The 15,639-nt window shown below is 47.7% G+C and overlaps 1 protein-coding gene across 5 annotated transcripts; it reads left to right on the top strand.

Moving 5' to 3' along the window:
• Positions 1 to 1,458: 1,458 nt before the first annotated feature.
• Positions 1,459 to 14,673, top strand: LOC123374012 (ecto-ADP-ribosyltransferase 5-like). Of its 5 annotated transcripts, none has more exons than XM_045023407.1 (5): positions 4,545 to 4,709; positions 8,314 to 8,400; positions 9,890 to 10,604; positions 13,098 to 13,130; positions 13,288 to 14,673. In XM_045023407.1, exons 1-5 carry the CDS (start codon positions 4,554 to 4,556, stop codon positions 13,374 to 13,376), a joined length of 1,080 nt encoding a protein of 359 aa, XP_044879342.1. In that variant the 5' UTR covers positions 4,545 to 4,553; the 3' UTR covers positions 13,377 to 14,673. The 5 variants fall into 5 exon arrangements, with proteins under 5 accessions (XP_044879360.1, XP_044879342.1, XP_044879351.1 ...); XM_045023416.1 differs by having other exon boundaries at positions 14,292 to 14,673; XM_045023425.1 differs by lacking the exon at positions 4,545 to 4,709 and adding an exon at positions 1,459 to 1,572 and having other exon boundaries at positions 13,098 to 14,673.
• The last annotated feature ends 966 nt before the right edge of the window (positions 14,674 to 15,639 follow it).

Here is a 15,639-nt window from a genome sequence, read left to right on the forward strand (position 1 = left end):
GTCGATGGGAAATCAGGTCTCTGAGACTGACAGTCCCAGGAACAATGGGGAGAGACCAATGCTCCAGGTCAGCCTGATTGACAGGGCGAGCAGGCTAATGAGGGAGTTAGGAGGCCAGGGGGGTCCCATCCTCTGGGTGAGCTGGAATTGCCTGGGTCAGTCAGCATGGGGCTGAGCTAAGGAGAGGCCCAAGCTGAGCTGGGGAGCAGGGCCGGGCCAGCCAGAGGGGCCACAGAAGCAGCCCAGAGAGCAGACCTGTGCTGGGAGCAGAGCTGCAGCAACCAGAGCCAGAGGGGCCAGAGAAGCAGCCCAGGGGGCTGGAGGCAGAGCAGCAGCAGCTGTGCTGAGGCAGTGGAACTGGAGCGATCCGGAGCTGGGTGCGGTGAGTGGCTGGAGAGAGTGAGGGGGACTCTGGGCAGCGGGCCCAGCACAGGTAGATGCCTTCTGCCAAGAGGCTCTGCAGGCCAGACTTGGAGGGGGATCGTAACCCCGACGGGGCAGGGGCGATGCTGGGAAGAAGGATCCTGCCACCTAGAGCCTGAAGGCATGTGGCCACCGCCAGAGCAAGTGTCCGACCCACAGCATCCCTGCAGCACAGCCAGGGCCTGGGCAGGGGCCCGGGACGTTGAAGAACAGACTGTGAACTGCCCTGACATCCCAGAGACGCTGGTTGTGATGTCCCCATGCCACAGAGCGGGGTGACGGGTTTTCCATTCACCTTTCTCATTTTTTTCTTATTTTTTTCAATTGATTGCTGTTTAATGCATTTTATTTGCTTTGAGTTGCATGGAATGATCAGTGGGTCAGGGAAGTGTCCAGTGAGGAGAGAGCACCCTGGAGTGGAGACACCCTAGCCCCTGTCCTAAGTGACCACAACAAGGTTGGGGGTTGAGCCCCCCAGGAATCCTGGGCCCAGCCTTGTCGGGGTTACAAGAGTCTCTGCCACACAGGAGAGTGGAAGGGGAGCCCCCGAGGTCAGGCAGCCTCTGGGTAAAGGCAGTGGGAGCAAAGACTCAGATGCTTTCGCTAGCCCATTTCACAGGGGCAGTGTATAAGCCAGGAAAGTTCCTCACAATAGCAGAACCGTTCCCGCGCTTGCATGTTGTTTCCCTTTGTTTCTAAGTAACCTGTTGCCTCTAAAATACCAGAGTGTTTGGAGTCTTTACTTGGCTTTAACATCTGGTTCAGGGAGATAAAGAATCCTTGAACCGGAAGCACAGAGGATAAAAAGAGGGTAGTTTTGTGGATACACTGGGAAATAGGTGATACTGGGAATACTCAGGAGCCCTTGTCCTAGCTCATAGTAACCTTTTCAGTCTGTGTAGGCCTGATCCAAAGCCCATTGAAATCAATGAGAGTCTTTCCATTGGCTTCAGTGAGATTTAGCTCAAGCCCTTGTTGCTAAAAACGATTCCATTAATTCTGAAAGTGAAAGTCAACAGGGAGGTTTCTTAGCTAAAGGCAGGCGGTTTCCTGTAGTATGAGCATTTGCAGCTGTAGTATTCAGTCTGCAGCCATCTCTTGCTTGGGTCAGCAGCCTGCCAGGGAATCGCAGCCACTCGGGGAAGTCAGGTATAGTAACAGCTTTAAATTCTTACTCCTCATTAACCTCATTGCAGAGACTTGTGCTACATTCATCCCTAGACAGCAGGTTGGACTGTGGTTTAGCCAGTGATACAAATCTGCTTGGGTCGCTGAAACATTGATCTTGCAAAAATGGAAAAGTCCATCCCCACCAAACGTTAATGCCTGGCTCAGTGATATGGCCGACTCGCAGCCAACCAACGACTGCATTCCGCAGCCTTTGCGCTGACTTCTTAGAGCTCTGTGATTAATGCAGAGCCTGACGATAGATATGTCGCTTCCCTCCCACCCCCTTTGGGCTTGACCCCTTTACTTACTGTCTGTATTATGATGAATCTGGTATTTTGGTCTATTTGTTGTATTTGACAAATTAATAAAAAGTTATAAATGCAAAAAAAGTCAATGATACAAATCTCACCACAGCTACATCTGTCCCGCACCAATGTATCTGTGGTCTGGTAGAGAAGGCACCCATGTTAGAGCCAGGTGATCTCGGTTCTCATCCCAGCTCTGTCATTGGCTGGCTGTTTGTGACATTGGGCAAGTGACTTTACTTCTCTTTCTCCACCAGCCTTTGTCTGTCTTAGACTGCAAACTCCTCAGCAGAGGGACTGCTCAATGGGACTTCACTCCAGGGTGGGATCGCTAGGTGGTTCTGTAATACTAATCGCAGTCTCAGAGGGCAGAATTTGGTGCTTAGAATTAAAAGTCCAATATTTTCCAGTGAGTTGATTTTAGATCTCAAATTTGTTACAAGATTAGAAAAGTTTCAGGACTGGGGGGAAGCTACAGAAATCTTTCAAACCCCAGGGAGTGAAAATAAAGATTCCACTTATTGTGCCCACATCTACATCCTAACACACTTTGACTACAACTATTTCCATAGAGTGCAAACATCCCAGTTTGTTCTTTTTAAAGATCCATCCTCTACTGGTACAACCACCAAGACGATCCGTTCATAGCATCAGGTGACCCTCCCAGGCAGAAAGCTGTTCATGTCTTCCTAGAGATTGCCAGGGCAGCTGATATCTATCCATACCTAGCTGCCACTTTAGGCACCTAAATCTCATAATCAGGCCCCCATTAGGATTCCCCACTCAGCTGCTCCTGAACCCTATAGGTGTGTAAACTTGTTTGGCACCTGAATTTTTCAGTAAAGAATTCCCTAGGCTTCTATGTCTGTACCTCTGCACATTCACCCTGAAGCTCCACAGTGGTGCATGAACAAGGGGAAAATAGGCGTTCCTCCACCTAACTCGCCTGTGGGACCTGATCTAGTAAGTGTATAAAGAAGCTTACATAAAAAACAGGGGTTGGGAGGTAATATGACTTCCCTCCTAGGTGTGTGTGTATATATATTTATAAAATTTATCTCCTAGGATTGGAAGGGACCTTGAAAGGTCATTAAGTCCAGCCCCCTGCCTTCACTAGGCAGGGCCAAGTACTGATTTTTGCCCCAGATCTCTAAGTGGCCCCCTCAAGGATTGAACTCACACCCCTGGGTTTAGCAGGCCAATGCTGAAACCACTAAGTGATCAAGCCCAGTGGTTAGGGTACTACCTGGGACAAGCAGGAACATATACACACACTTTGCCCCCCCTCAATCTACCAGAGAGGGAGAAGGATTTGAACTGGGCTCTAGTACTTAAGTGGTGATGACGTCAACCATTGGTCTACAGAGTCATTCCCATACTTGCTGCTTGGACTCTCTCTTTCTCTGGCCCACTGCTGAAGTTGTTCCATTGTGGAGCCATAGTGACAGAATCATTGGCCTGAGCGAGAGAGCAAGTGTGAGAGAGACCCTGTCCCCTAGTGTTCCTGGCACCTGCCTTGGCAGTGGGAATCCCAGGCTCCCATCCCCCCTCCTCCAAAACCTTTTTAAGATTATGTATCCCCAGGGAACAGCATCAACAGGGGAGATTGAGGAAGCCCCACACCAGACTGTCCCATAGGCCAGTAGCTAGGGCATTCCCCCCAAAGGTGATTGATACCTATTCAAATCTCTTCTCCTCTCAGGTGGAGGAAGGACTTGAACTGGGGGTCTCCCAGAAACAGGGCAACACATTAATGGAATAGGATGTTCACAGTTCTTAGCCAGTTTGCATTACTGAGTCTGTCCAATATTTTATTTCTGTCACAGCCAGAGTAAGAGTTGGTTCACTTGGGAGGAAATACACTGAGAGCCGCCAGACATTTTTTTACTGGGACAGTTTTGTAGCTGTTTTCACCTACAAGGGGCTCTGTAGTTTTTACTCTGATGTAGCTGGGCAAGGTCACCACTGCACAGGGCCGGCTCTACCATTTTTGCTGTCCCAAGCAAAACAAGGCAAAAGCTGCTCGAACTGCCGAAGCAACAAAAAAAAACCGCCCAGACTGTGCCGTCCCAAGAATGGATGGAATGCCGCCCCTTAGCATGTGCCGCCCCAGGCATGTGCTTCCTCTGCTGGTGCCTGGAGCCGGCCCTGCCACTGCGTCCCCTCCCCCCACACTGTTAGTGCTTTACCCTTGGGCTCAGCTGTAACAAACATTTGTGAAGTGTCTAAATTAGCATTTTAAAGATGTCTGTTAGGTGGGTTAATTGGCAATCAGTGAACTCCACTGAAATTAGGATGTCAAAACTCCTGTCTAGACACACCCATGTGTATAAGTGTAAGCGGGGGAATGGTCCTGCTATTGTGGGGAACTTTCCTGGCTTCTGCACTACCCCTGGAATCGGCTAGTGAAAGGGTAAGTCCTCCCCCAGCCCCCTTTACCCAGAGGCCTGCCTGACCTCAAGGACTCCTGTGATAAATAAAGTGGTTGGGTAGTTCCTTTTGATGGACACCCAGCCAGCCAGTTAGCTGTAAAATCCCTGTTGGTGTCTGTTCTCTGCTTGCTTTACCTGTAAAGGGTTAACAAGCCCACAGGTAAAAGAAAAGGGAGTGGGCACCTGACCAAAAGAGCCAATGGGAAGGCTAGAACTTTTTAAAATGAGGAAAAAACTTCCCTTTGTCTGTGTGCTGTTGTTCTCCAGAGGAGACACGGTGCAGCAATGCTATAAGCAGAAATGCTGTATAAGGCTTGAACCAGGTATGAAAATTCGTGAGATCATACCTAGAAGTACTTATTTGAAACCTCTCAAATATGTAAGTAAATTAGGAATGTTTAGCTAGATGTGATTAGGTTTATTTCTTTATTTTGGCTTGTGGATCTCCTCTGTGTTAACCCCAGATACTTTTGTTTGCTTGTAACTGTGAAAGCAGAATGAATTATATTGTAAAAATAGAAAGGATTAAAGAAATGCTGTGTGTACCTTTAAGCAAAAGAGCTGAAATGCTGCAATCCAGGTGTCAGGAATGCAGACATTAAGGTAAAACAATGCTCCACTTAAGGGCAATTGGTGAAGTATTAGCCTTAGATCGATAAGAGTTAGTAAGGAAGTAGGATATGCTGCTGTGCCCCAGGTAAATTTTACAGTTTTGCTCTCTTTGTCCCTTTGTTTAGTTCCCGCCCTTTTATCTGTATAAATAAGATAGTTTGTGTCGTGCATGGGGCTCACATTATCTGGGTGTTATTAGCAGAGTGCTGTGCTAATAAAACAGAGTGGTCTGACAAACTGTGAGTCCTGAGTCTAACTTTGACATAACCTTTAAGTTGAACCCCCAAGAAAGCTATTTTGGGTGCTTAATTTTTGGAATTGTTTCTTTTAAGATCTATCAAAAAGCCTAACTTCCAGATGTATTATTTTTCCTTTTAGTTTTTAATAAAATTTACCTTTTTTAAGAACAGGATTGGATTTTTGGTGTCCTAAGAGGTTTGTGCATATTGTTTGATTAGCTGGTAGCCACAGCTAATTCCCTTTGTTTTCTTTTTCAGCTCTTCCCCGGAGGTGAGGGTGTGTGTGAAAGGGCTTGAGGGTACCCCACAGGGAGGAATTCCCAAGTGCTCCTTCCTGGGTTCAAAGGGTTTTTTTGCATTTGGGTGGTGGCAGAATTTACCAAGCCAAGGTCAGAGAAAAGCTGTAATGTTGGGAGTTTAATACAAGAAGTTTAATACATGGTAGATTTTTAGAATCCTTGTGAGCCCCCACTTTCTGCACTTAGAGTGACAGAGTGGGGATTCAGCCTTGAGAATGATAACAGTTTTCAAGTACATAAAAGGTTGTTACAAGGAGGAGATGAAAAATTGTTCTTCTTTACCTCTGAGGATAGGACAAGAAGCAATGGGCTTAAATTGCAGAAATGGCAGTTTAGGTTGGACATTTGGAAAAACTTCCTGTCAGGGTAGTTAAGCACTGGAATAAATGGCCCAGGGAGGTTGTGGAATCTCCATCATTGGAGATTTTTAAGAGCAGGCTAGACCAACAGCTGTCAGGGATGGTCTAGATAATACTCAGCCCTGCCATGAGTGCAGAGGACTAGACTAGAAGACCTCTCAAGGACCCTTCCAGTCCTAACATTTTATTATTCTTGGAGCTCCAGTGTTAAGTGCATTAGCAGAGAGCACAACTTGCTGATTCAGCAGACCTCAGTGTTACTCATAAGGCAAGACCAGAGGCTCGGTTCGGTGGCTAACGTGCTCGGCCAGGTTTACAGGAGCTACAGGGACACTACATATGTATGCCTGTGACAATGGACCAGCTCAGTCAGACACTGCCCCCTCAGCTGGACAAAGGTGTCCTCCTATGGCTTCTCTTTTTATTCATGAATATAGACAACTTATGTATTGCACTCCAGATGTGTTTGGTTACCAGCCTTATCCTGGTACCTGCTAGTTCCATCAAAACATCCCCATCCATTATCCTGTCATCGCATTCTTATCTTACTCAGGACCAGTGTGTTCCTGTACCATCTCCTAGGAATGTGTTCACAGCGATACTTGAGAACTCTGGGACTCCTGAACCATCATCTCCAGTCAGGAACATGCTTACTTGGTGTTAGACAGTATCTGGTGTGTTGCTATATTGAGCAGGCCAGACCTACTCTGGTTCACAGCCTTTGGTTCACACTGTTAGCTAGGCTCCAGGAAGGCCTACATTGTGCTTCTGTGCTGAGAGAAGTCTACATTAGGGGGAAGAAAACCTATAACAAAATGAAAATGTATCCACATTTTAGTGATATATCATAGAGTTTTCTATGGACAGGGACTGGGAAAATTGACATTATCCTCCTGTCAGCCCTAGAGAAGGTGTGTGGAAAAAGTACGGTAACACAGTCTGGAACTGTATTAAGTATTTTGCAGAGCCTTTAACTCTACTACAAACCCCAGGTGAAGTTATAGCCAATGGAGTCTTTGAAAGTCAACTTCATTACTGGTGCTACAGCAAGATGGCTGAGAGAGAGAGAGGAAATGTGTAAAAAATCAGTATATGGTTTGGAAAAGGACACAGCTGTGGGGTTTTGCAGTGGGAAGATGTTCTCTCCTTGAGAATCAGGCATTTACATTCAAAAGGGGATTCGGTCCTTAACAAAGAAAACATGAACCACTGAGAATGTGGCTGTATCCCCCAAATGTGTCAAAGCTCAGATATTGTTTCCCAATGTCAAGCTACCGTGGAAGAGCCATTTCAAATGAAGAAGCATCACCCGGCCCTTTGTTGTTGTTAGAAATATTAAATGTGTTTAGATTCATTTTCCACCCACCCGATCAGTACACACATCACACCCCTACATATCGTACCCATTCACTCTGTGCTGACATCCATCCCACCACCCCATGTACCATCACCCACACCAAGCCAACCCCAGGGAGGGAGAGCACCACCACACACCCTCTCCTTTACAGGCAAAGGCCAGAGGAGTGACGGCATTTCCATGTGTTCAGTGGAAGTCCCTGTTACTCTCCATTCCTGACTCTATCTCTGCTTTCTCTGAGCAAGACATTGCCACGCCCTAGTCCTCATGTCACGGGTTCTCCCCCTGGATCCAAATTCCAATGCCTGGCTCCCTTTCCCTGGCCCCAAAGACCCAACTCCACCCCATATCCTCTAAACAAGGGATCAGCTCAGCAGGCGAACAGGAGAGGCAAGCAGGGGAGTTTTTCAGGGTGTAGCTGTAGATACAGTGCACGGAGGTAAAGGGTGAGTTTTGTGTTGGTCTGTTCGCTGTTTGTTTCCATGTGGGTCGTGTGGGTTGTGTGGCTGTGGTTTGGGTCCCTGACCAGGCCAGGTGACAGAGGTCTGTGTGTGTCTCTGACAGGGCCGTGTGGTTCTGACCCTTGGGCCTAGGATCAGCTCTGGTGTTTGACATCTGAGTCGTCGATCACCCCGTTAGCCCTGGGGCAGAACTAAGCAGCAAGGTGCAGAGTGTATGAGGTTGCTGAGCAAACACTTGATCAGGCACTTGGGTGAGGCACTGAACTATTCAGTTATATCATTATTTTAGCCCCTTTCTCTAGAATACGATCGACAGACCTTCCCAGCCTGTTGGGTTCTGTGTACCGTGCAGCAGTTTCCAGTAAACACAGCAGCACTAGGTACAGTATTTCCACCCCACAGAATCCGTTAGGAAGTGAAAGCAGGATCTCCCCACAACTACTCCCCACCCCTCCAGCTGAGAACTGTATTTCAGGGTCAAACTCACCTCCATTATGGCCGGGCTGCAGTCTGTGAGATTAGCAATTCCTGCCTGGGAAATCCCAGTTACTGAATGTGGAACAACGGATCACAGTGAAACAATGGGGAGGATGTTTGGTTTTGATGTGTTCTTTCCCCCAAATCTCCACTGACGTTCCTGATGGATTCTCCTGCAGCCGCACAGGGATGTTGGAACCATGGTGAAGTCTCTGCTGATCCCCTTGACATACTTCAGCCTTCAAACCTGTCTGGGAATCCCTCAGGTAAACTCCTGAGCTTTGCCAGGGAAGCACTCTATGTTTTCTCGTGGTTCTGCTCAAGGCTTTGCAGGCAGCCATACTGCCTTAGACCTATAGACGTGTAGGGCTGGAAGGGACCTCGAGAGGTCATCCGATACAGCCCCCCTGTTGAGGCAGGACCAAATGCACTGAGACCACCTCTGACAATTTTTGTCTAATCAGGGCCCCACACCACATTTTGCAGTGGCTGGGGGGGGGGGGGAACCCCCAGGCCCTCCCACTAAACTGGGTTCCAGTCCAGGGACCCTTTGACCAGCAGCCAAGGTCTGCTTCATCAGACTCCTTACTGCTGCCTCCCTGGATATCTTCCCACCACAGCCTCTTTCCAGTCCCCACAGCCTCTCCCAGCTCACCCTCCTTTCAGGGCTGGGCTCGCAGGGCTCCCCCGTGGAATCACCCAACAGGATCCCAAACCAAAAGAACAAAATTAAACCTCCCTCAGCCTCCCTGTTCCCCTCAGGTCTCTCCACTCTTTACTGCCAGGAGAGGGACTGCCGAGGTCTTCCCCCCCACCCTCCCTGCAGCCCCTCAAACTCCAGTCCAAACGCCCCCTAGGCTTTACCAACACTGTCCCCGGCTTCCTCCTGGCCTGAGGCAACTCATCTCTGGCCGCAGGCTTCACTGCCCCCAGCCTCCCAGGCCTCCTCCTGGCTCTAAGCCCTCAGTTCTGGCTCCAGGCCTCTCTCTGCCTTTAGCCCAAGAGGGGACATTCCCAGCCGGATTTGATCACCATTTGTGCATAACACCCCTCCAAGTGCCACCCCGCAGCCTAAAGGGGCTCAGGCTCCTGTTAACCTTTGGTTAACCAGTGTGGGGTTTATACAACCCATCACAACGGTGTTGCCGTCCTACAAGCGCGTTTGGGGGTTGGATCCTGGATGGAATCTTCCCATGGGCACCGCCAGCCCTGGAGCATGCAGTGCATGGCTGGCTTATGAACATGGCAACCTGCTGACTCCCGCTGAGGTAAATGGGGGTGATTTCTAGAAATTCCCGTGGGAGTGGATTGGGTTTTTAGTCCCTCCTATCTCCCTCCCTTCTATGTCCCTTGTTCCTCAGGCTTTGTCTTCCCTATTAATGTATCAGTTCCTGCCTTTCTTCCTAACCTCCCCCTCCCCACCTGCACACAATGTATCTATGACACTAACACAGTCCCAAGTAAACGAAACATGCATCTGCCGTGATTACAGGTCTTGCTGGTCCTTGGGTGTGTCGTCCCTTCCCCCTCAACATAACATTTGCCATGCAACACACTGAGGATTCTGCCTATATGTCCCCCCTCCCACCTTTCCTCTGTCTTGTCTATTTAGAGGTAAGCTACTAAGGGCAGAGACCATCTCTTTGTGTGTTTGTACAGGGCTGAGCACAACGGGGCCCCAATCCTGGGTGTGACCTCTAGGTGCTATTGTAACTCAAATGCTAATGTGACTGTATGTTTCCTTTATTCTCCCAGGCACAATGCCAGGTGGAGCTGAGCATGATGCCTGATGCTTTTGATGACCAGTATATAGGATGTGCTGAAGAAATGGATGGAATTGCACCTGAACTGCTAGAGAAAGAAAAGTCCATGTCCTCAGTGTTTAGAACGGTGTGGGAAAATGCAGAAAAAGAATGGGAATGTGTAAAAAAAGAAATTTCTCTCCCCAAAAGCTTTGAAGATGAGTATGGAAGAGCCATAGTAGCCTATACTGACAATGACTTTCACAGTGAGTTGAATGCAGCAGTGAGAGGGGCTGGGACATCTCGAGCTCATTACATGGCCAGTTTCCAGTTCAAAGCCTTTCATTATTACTTGACAAGAGCCATACAGCTCCTACGAGGGAGGTGTGATGTGATGTACAATACGACAGTGTACCGGGGGGTTTCTGTCAGTTTTCAGCACACAGAATCAGGTGACATCAGGTTTGGACACTTTGCCTCTTCATCTATTAAAGAAGAAGTGGCTGAGAGATACAGCACTAAGAACCTAACAGCCACGCCCGCACTCTTCACCATCCGCACGTGCTTTGGCGTGAAGATCTGGAACTTCTCATACAGTCCTCCCGACGAAGAAGTGTTAATCCCAGTCCATGAGATATTCAGTGTGTCCCAAGGACAAGGAAGTAACAGCTTTGACCTCCGGAGCACAAACCGGACCTGCAGCCATTTTAACTGCGCGTACCTGGGCGGTGAGTACTGGGCTGAACACAAGAAATATTTGTGTGGGGCTATTTGCTGTGGTGAATTTGAAAACCCCACTTCAGGGAGAGCTGATGAGAGGGATGCTGACATGGGGACTTGCCACCAGGGCTGCGGGAGACAGGCTGCCACGACTCTTGCTGCTAGAGAGGGCTTGGGCTGTGGTGAGTGGACACTGGGTCCCAAGCACTCACTGAGGAAAGAGAAGGTGCCTAGACATCAGGTGATGAGAACACTAGGAAGACAGGTGAAGGCCCCAAATCACTGTGAGTCTTCAACACACACATGCCCCATACAGAGTCCATAGGAGCCCTGGCCGAGCAGCTGTGGCTCCTCAGACATGGCACAGCAAATCCATAGGCTGTGGAAAAGGGAGCAGTGGGTGGCCTAGTGTGCAGATGACACATTATTTGGGGCAGTCACGACTAGGGACAATGGTGAGGAACTTCAGCAAGAAGGGGGAGGGATAGCTCAGAGGTTTGAGCACTGGCCTGCTAAACCCAGGGTTATGAATTCAGTCCTTGAGGCGGCCCCTTAGGGATCTGGGGCAAAATCAGTATGTGGTCCTGCTAATGAAGGCAGGGGGCTGGACTTGATGACCTTTTGGGGTCCCTTCCAGCTCTACGAGATCGGTATATCTCCATATATTATATTATTATATAACCAAGTTGGGTGAATGGGCAACGCAAGATCAGGTGAAAATCACTGATACACATTCAAGGTAATGCACATTGTGAGGGATAATTTCACTGGATTGTTAATGAGCTGTATCAACTCAGAAAGAGACCGGGCCATCATTGTGGAGACTTCAGTGCAAATCTCAATGCAAACCCCTGTTCAATGTGCTGGAAAGTCTAGAAACCAAACAAAACATTACCATGCATCTGGAATGATGGGCTGGAAAATAATGTGAAGATATTAATAACTAAGGTTAAGTTTTAGTCTTTTTTTTTTTTTTAAGTAAAAGTCATGGATAAGTCATAGGCAAGAAACAAAATTTCAAGGTTTAAAATTGGTGAATTAATGATTTTGCCACCCCAGGCCCTGAAATAATTACCACCCCAAGCCCCATATGAATTTATTTTAATTTTTTTACAAATTCATTTGAACTAAAATGAATCTAAATATCATTAGAATAATTTAACATTTACACGTTTTATTATAAATAAAATGACAAGTACACCAGACCCTCGCTTGAACGCACGTCTGTATAGTGCGATTTTGCTTATAGCGCGGGACCGCACATGGATCCAAAACTGAGAACCACTTAATTTCTTCCTTCTGGTCATATTATTAATGTTTAGAATTCTTGTGAGTATGTTTACTAAATGGTGTCGTGCCGTCATTGGTGGTTTCAATACGTGCTATGATTGGTAGAATCGCGGTGCCACTGATGCAGTGATTACAAAAATGCTGCTATTATAAATTTGCCATCCTAGGTGATAATACGCTGCTGGACCTGTCCATGACTTGTACTATATACCCCAGACTAAATCTTGGGTGTTCTCAGGGGCTCTGTGGCACCTGCTGGGGGAAGGGCCTCTCGGGCTCCCACTGGTGCTGGGGGAGCGGGGAAGAGAGGAGGGGGCAGCCCGGAACAGTCGCCGCTGCTGCTGGTCGGGGGGGTGGTGGCCCCGCTGCCCCGGGACCAGTGCTGCGGGGGAGGGCAGTGTGCCTGCACCGAAGCCTCCCGAGCTGCTCGGGTGGCCCTGGGATCAGTCGCACCTACCAGGTGCAGAAGTCACAGAATCTGTAACCTCCATGACCTCAGGGACAGACTCGCAGCCTTAATTAGAACATGAATCAATTGGTCACTCTTCCCTGGGATACTAGGTTTGGGTCTGATCATCTAGCTCTAAAAGATTTATTGGGGCAGGTGGGGATGGAGAAAGAGTTCAGAGAGAAGAGATGAAAATGATCGGAGGTCTGGAGAGGTTTCTATGGGAGAGATTGGGATGGCTGAGCTAAGAGAAAAGACATAAAAGGAAACATGATGGAGATATACAAATAATACATGAGATGGGGGAAATGGCAGTGTGTAATTTATCACTAGTAAAAGGGTGTGTGGCCCTGTTATATAGAATGCAGGGTTAACTTGTGGAACTCATTGCCACAACGTTTCCATGACTCCAAGAGCTCAGCAGAATTCAAAAAAATAATTAGCCATTTATATAGACAGAATCTCCACAGTTGTTACATAGGATAAACTAATTGTTTTAAAAGGGCAATAAACCCTTAGGCTTGAGGACAAAAGGCACTTACTAACTGCCAGGGTTGGGGAAGAAATTTCCTCTATGTGTAGGTTATTCCCCTCCGGGGTTTCTTGCAGTTTCCTGATACAGCTGGGCCTCACCTCAGTCAGGGACAGGACACCAGGCTAGATCCCGTCCGGCAGTTCCTATGTTTGTTTGGAAATAGTAGAACGCAGTTGAAAATTCTACCTGGGCAGATCCCATTTCATTGACCCTCTGTTTGTACCATAGGCGAGAAGACCCAAACATGTGTTTACAACTCTGGTAAGAGAGAAAATTTTTGTTTTCATTCTTTTGAAAGTGACTTGACCTCTGTATTGAAGTGCAGAGCTGAAAGCAACCCCACCACGGAAACAACATGTCACATGAAACCAGTTGAGAAATAAATGAGGTGAACTGCATGTTCTGTTTATTTATCCAGGTTCTCGTATGGAGCTCATGACTAGTATCTGCGAACCTTCCCCTCTGACTCAATTCCAGGCGCAGTTGATTTCAGAAAAGAAAATTTAAGGAGGAGAATAACCCCTTAGAGCTCTAATGATTCATCTTCAGTGTTCTGAACTATAAGCTGAACACTCATCCCCTAACCCAGCACCACAAGTGTGTCTCCAGCTCTCTCGTCTCATAACTAGGCCCATTCTAGCCCCAGTGGAACTACATCCTCTCAAAGGACTAAACATAAACATGGCTATTTTACCAGAGCAAGTCAGAAAAATCTCAACAAAATATTTTCTCGTTGGAATTTGACAAATCATCAAACTCTTCCCCTTTTGCAGAGGTGGTTTGATTTTGACACTGTTCTGTCAGAACGCTGCCTGGGTTCTGGCCAGCTCATCCGCCTGGCTCCTTGGCAGCTTGACTGGTGGGCTGCCTAGGAGTCATAGACCCAGAACTTCCAGTGCCCCCAACTCTGGGACAGCCTGCTTGGGGCACTGCCCCAGAGCCGACGCGCCGTTCCCTTGTGTGGAGAATTTCAAAATGTGGGTGTATTTTATTCCAAGTCTGAATAAAACCAAATTTTGAAATTTCGAAATCCTCCACGAAATGGAATGGGCCTTCTCTGCCCAGCTCTACATTTCTCCCTAAAGCCAATAAAAACAAACCAACAAAAACTGGAATACACTTATGCAGCATACAAGCTCCAAATCTGAGCCTCTGGAACTGTCTTGGGGGAAACGTGCTCACCAATTATTGATACTGAAGAAAAAAGCAGGCTGAGGAGGGAGGAAGCAGGTGAAATATCTCACCAGTGAGGTGAATGTCCCAGGCTGGAGTGTCCTGCTGAGGTGAAATGGGTTAATGTCTCTCTGCAATAAGCAGGTTGCAGTAGTTGTTGGGAAGGACACCTGTGTCCAGCTTTAAAGATCTCTGTCAGTGTAAAATAATTTCCTATCAATTGTTTGATCCGCTTTTTCCTATTAACAGCTGTCAGAGGCGGCCTGGCCTTCCCCAGTGAGCTGAGCCGTCACTGTTTAGAGGATCCATCATCCTGGTCCACGTTGCTTCTCTGAAGCTGTTTGCTGGTTTTTCAATTGTCCTATTCGTGTTACCCATTTTTTTTCTCCAACACAAATCATGGTGAGGGGACTTGCCAGATCCAAAGTCGTCCTGCTATTCTGCCAGCGTTCCAAAGGGAAACCAGGAACATGGAGGGAGTGTCGCTGGTACCTGCTTGGGCAAGTTTTGATTATACGTTATCGATGAGTAGATCAAAATGAAAGGTCATAGTTCTATTCCAGGTGGGATTTGTCTTGCAATGATAGAGGTATAAATTGGAGTCTGTTATATAAATAAACTATTTGTATTCCTGTCATGCCAGCACTTTGGTACTGATTTTTGATGACTTCAGTAAAAGACTTCTAAGAAATGAACTAAGTCAAACTATTTTCATTAAAACAGTAGATAGGTTTAATCTGTATGTCGGCCAGGTGAATCTGTAACAGGACATTTTGTGGGGTCCCATGTCTATATCTCTCAGTCACTTCCATATGAAATTTGCTCAGAAGATATTTTTAATTGGTGAAATCAAAGGTCCAATTCTGGGCTAGTTTACCCACCTGCCTGCCCACTGACTGTCCTGTGATTGCATGGGGGCTAATCAGTAACAGCACAGGTAGGGAAAGGCACCAGAGCCAAATCCCCGCAGCTCCCAGCACTATACCCCAGGAATATACTGTCTTGCCCTGCTCAAGATGAGCAGTGCAAATTAATTAATTGGTTCACCACTTCATCAATGGAAAGTGGACATACACCAGCCTTTGCAAACCTCAGCACATTTGCCACACACTTCAGGCAAACTCACTGGTAAAGATAAACAGCTAAACAAATGTATTGACTACAAAAGAGAGATTTCAAGTGACAAAGTGTTAGGCAAAAAGTCAGTTAGTTACCAAAAGAAAAAAGTGCACACTGTCTAAACTCTTAACCCTATTAGACTGGGCAACAGCTAGACTAAACTGTTTCTCACCTCACAGGATATTGCCATCCTGAATATCATAGGCACCGACTTTCAAAAGTGCCAGGGGGTGCTTGACCCCTGGCTCTGCCCCAGGCCCTGCCCCCACTCCACCACTTCCCCCAAGACCCTACTCCCACCCCGCTTCTTCCTACCAGGCCACACACCACCCCTTCCTGCCCAGTTCCACTCCGTCCCCTGAGTGCACCACATCTTTGCTCCTTCCCCCTCAGAGCCTCCCCAATGCCACAAAACAGCTGATTGCAGGAAGCACAGGGAGGGAGGGGGAGGCACTGATCAGTGGGCCCACCAGCGGGA

This window comes from Mauremys mutica, chromosome 1, assembly GCF_020497125.1.
Source record: "Mauremys mutica isolate MM-2020 ecotype Southern chromosome 1, ASM2049712v1, whole genome shotgun sequence".
NCBI classification, from domain to species: domain Eukaryota; kingdom Metazoa; phylum Chordata; order Testudines; family Geoemydidae; genus Mauremys; species Mauremys mutica.

What these genes read in the sequence shown, in the direction of transcription:
- LOC123374012 (XM_045023402.1), top strand. Translation starts at nt 4,554, where the DNA reads ATGAGGAAAAAACTTCCCTTTGTCTGTGTGCTGTTGTTCTCCAGAGGA. An exon ending in ATTTGAAACCTCTCAAATAT is followed by an intron (nt 4,710 to 8,313) that starts GTAAGTAAATTA and finishes ATTCTCCTGCAG; the next exon opens with CCGCACAGGGATGTTGGAAC. An exon ending in TAACTGCGCGTACCTGGGCG is followed by an intron (nt 10,605 to 13,097) that starts GTGAGTACTGGG and finishes TTTGTACCATAG; the next exon opens with GCGAGAAGACCCAAACATGT.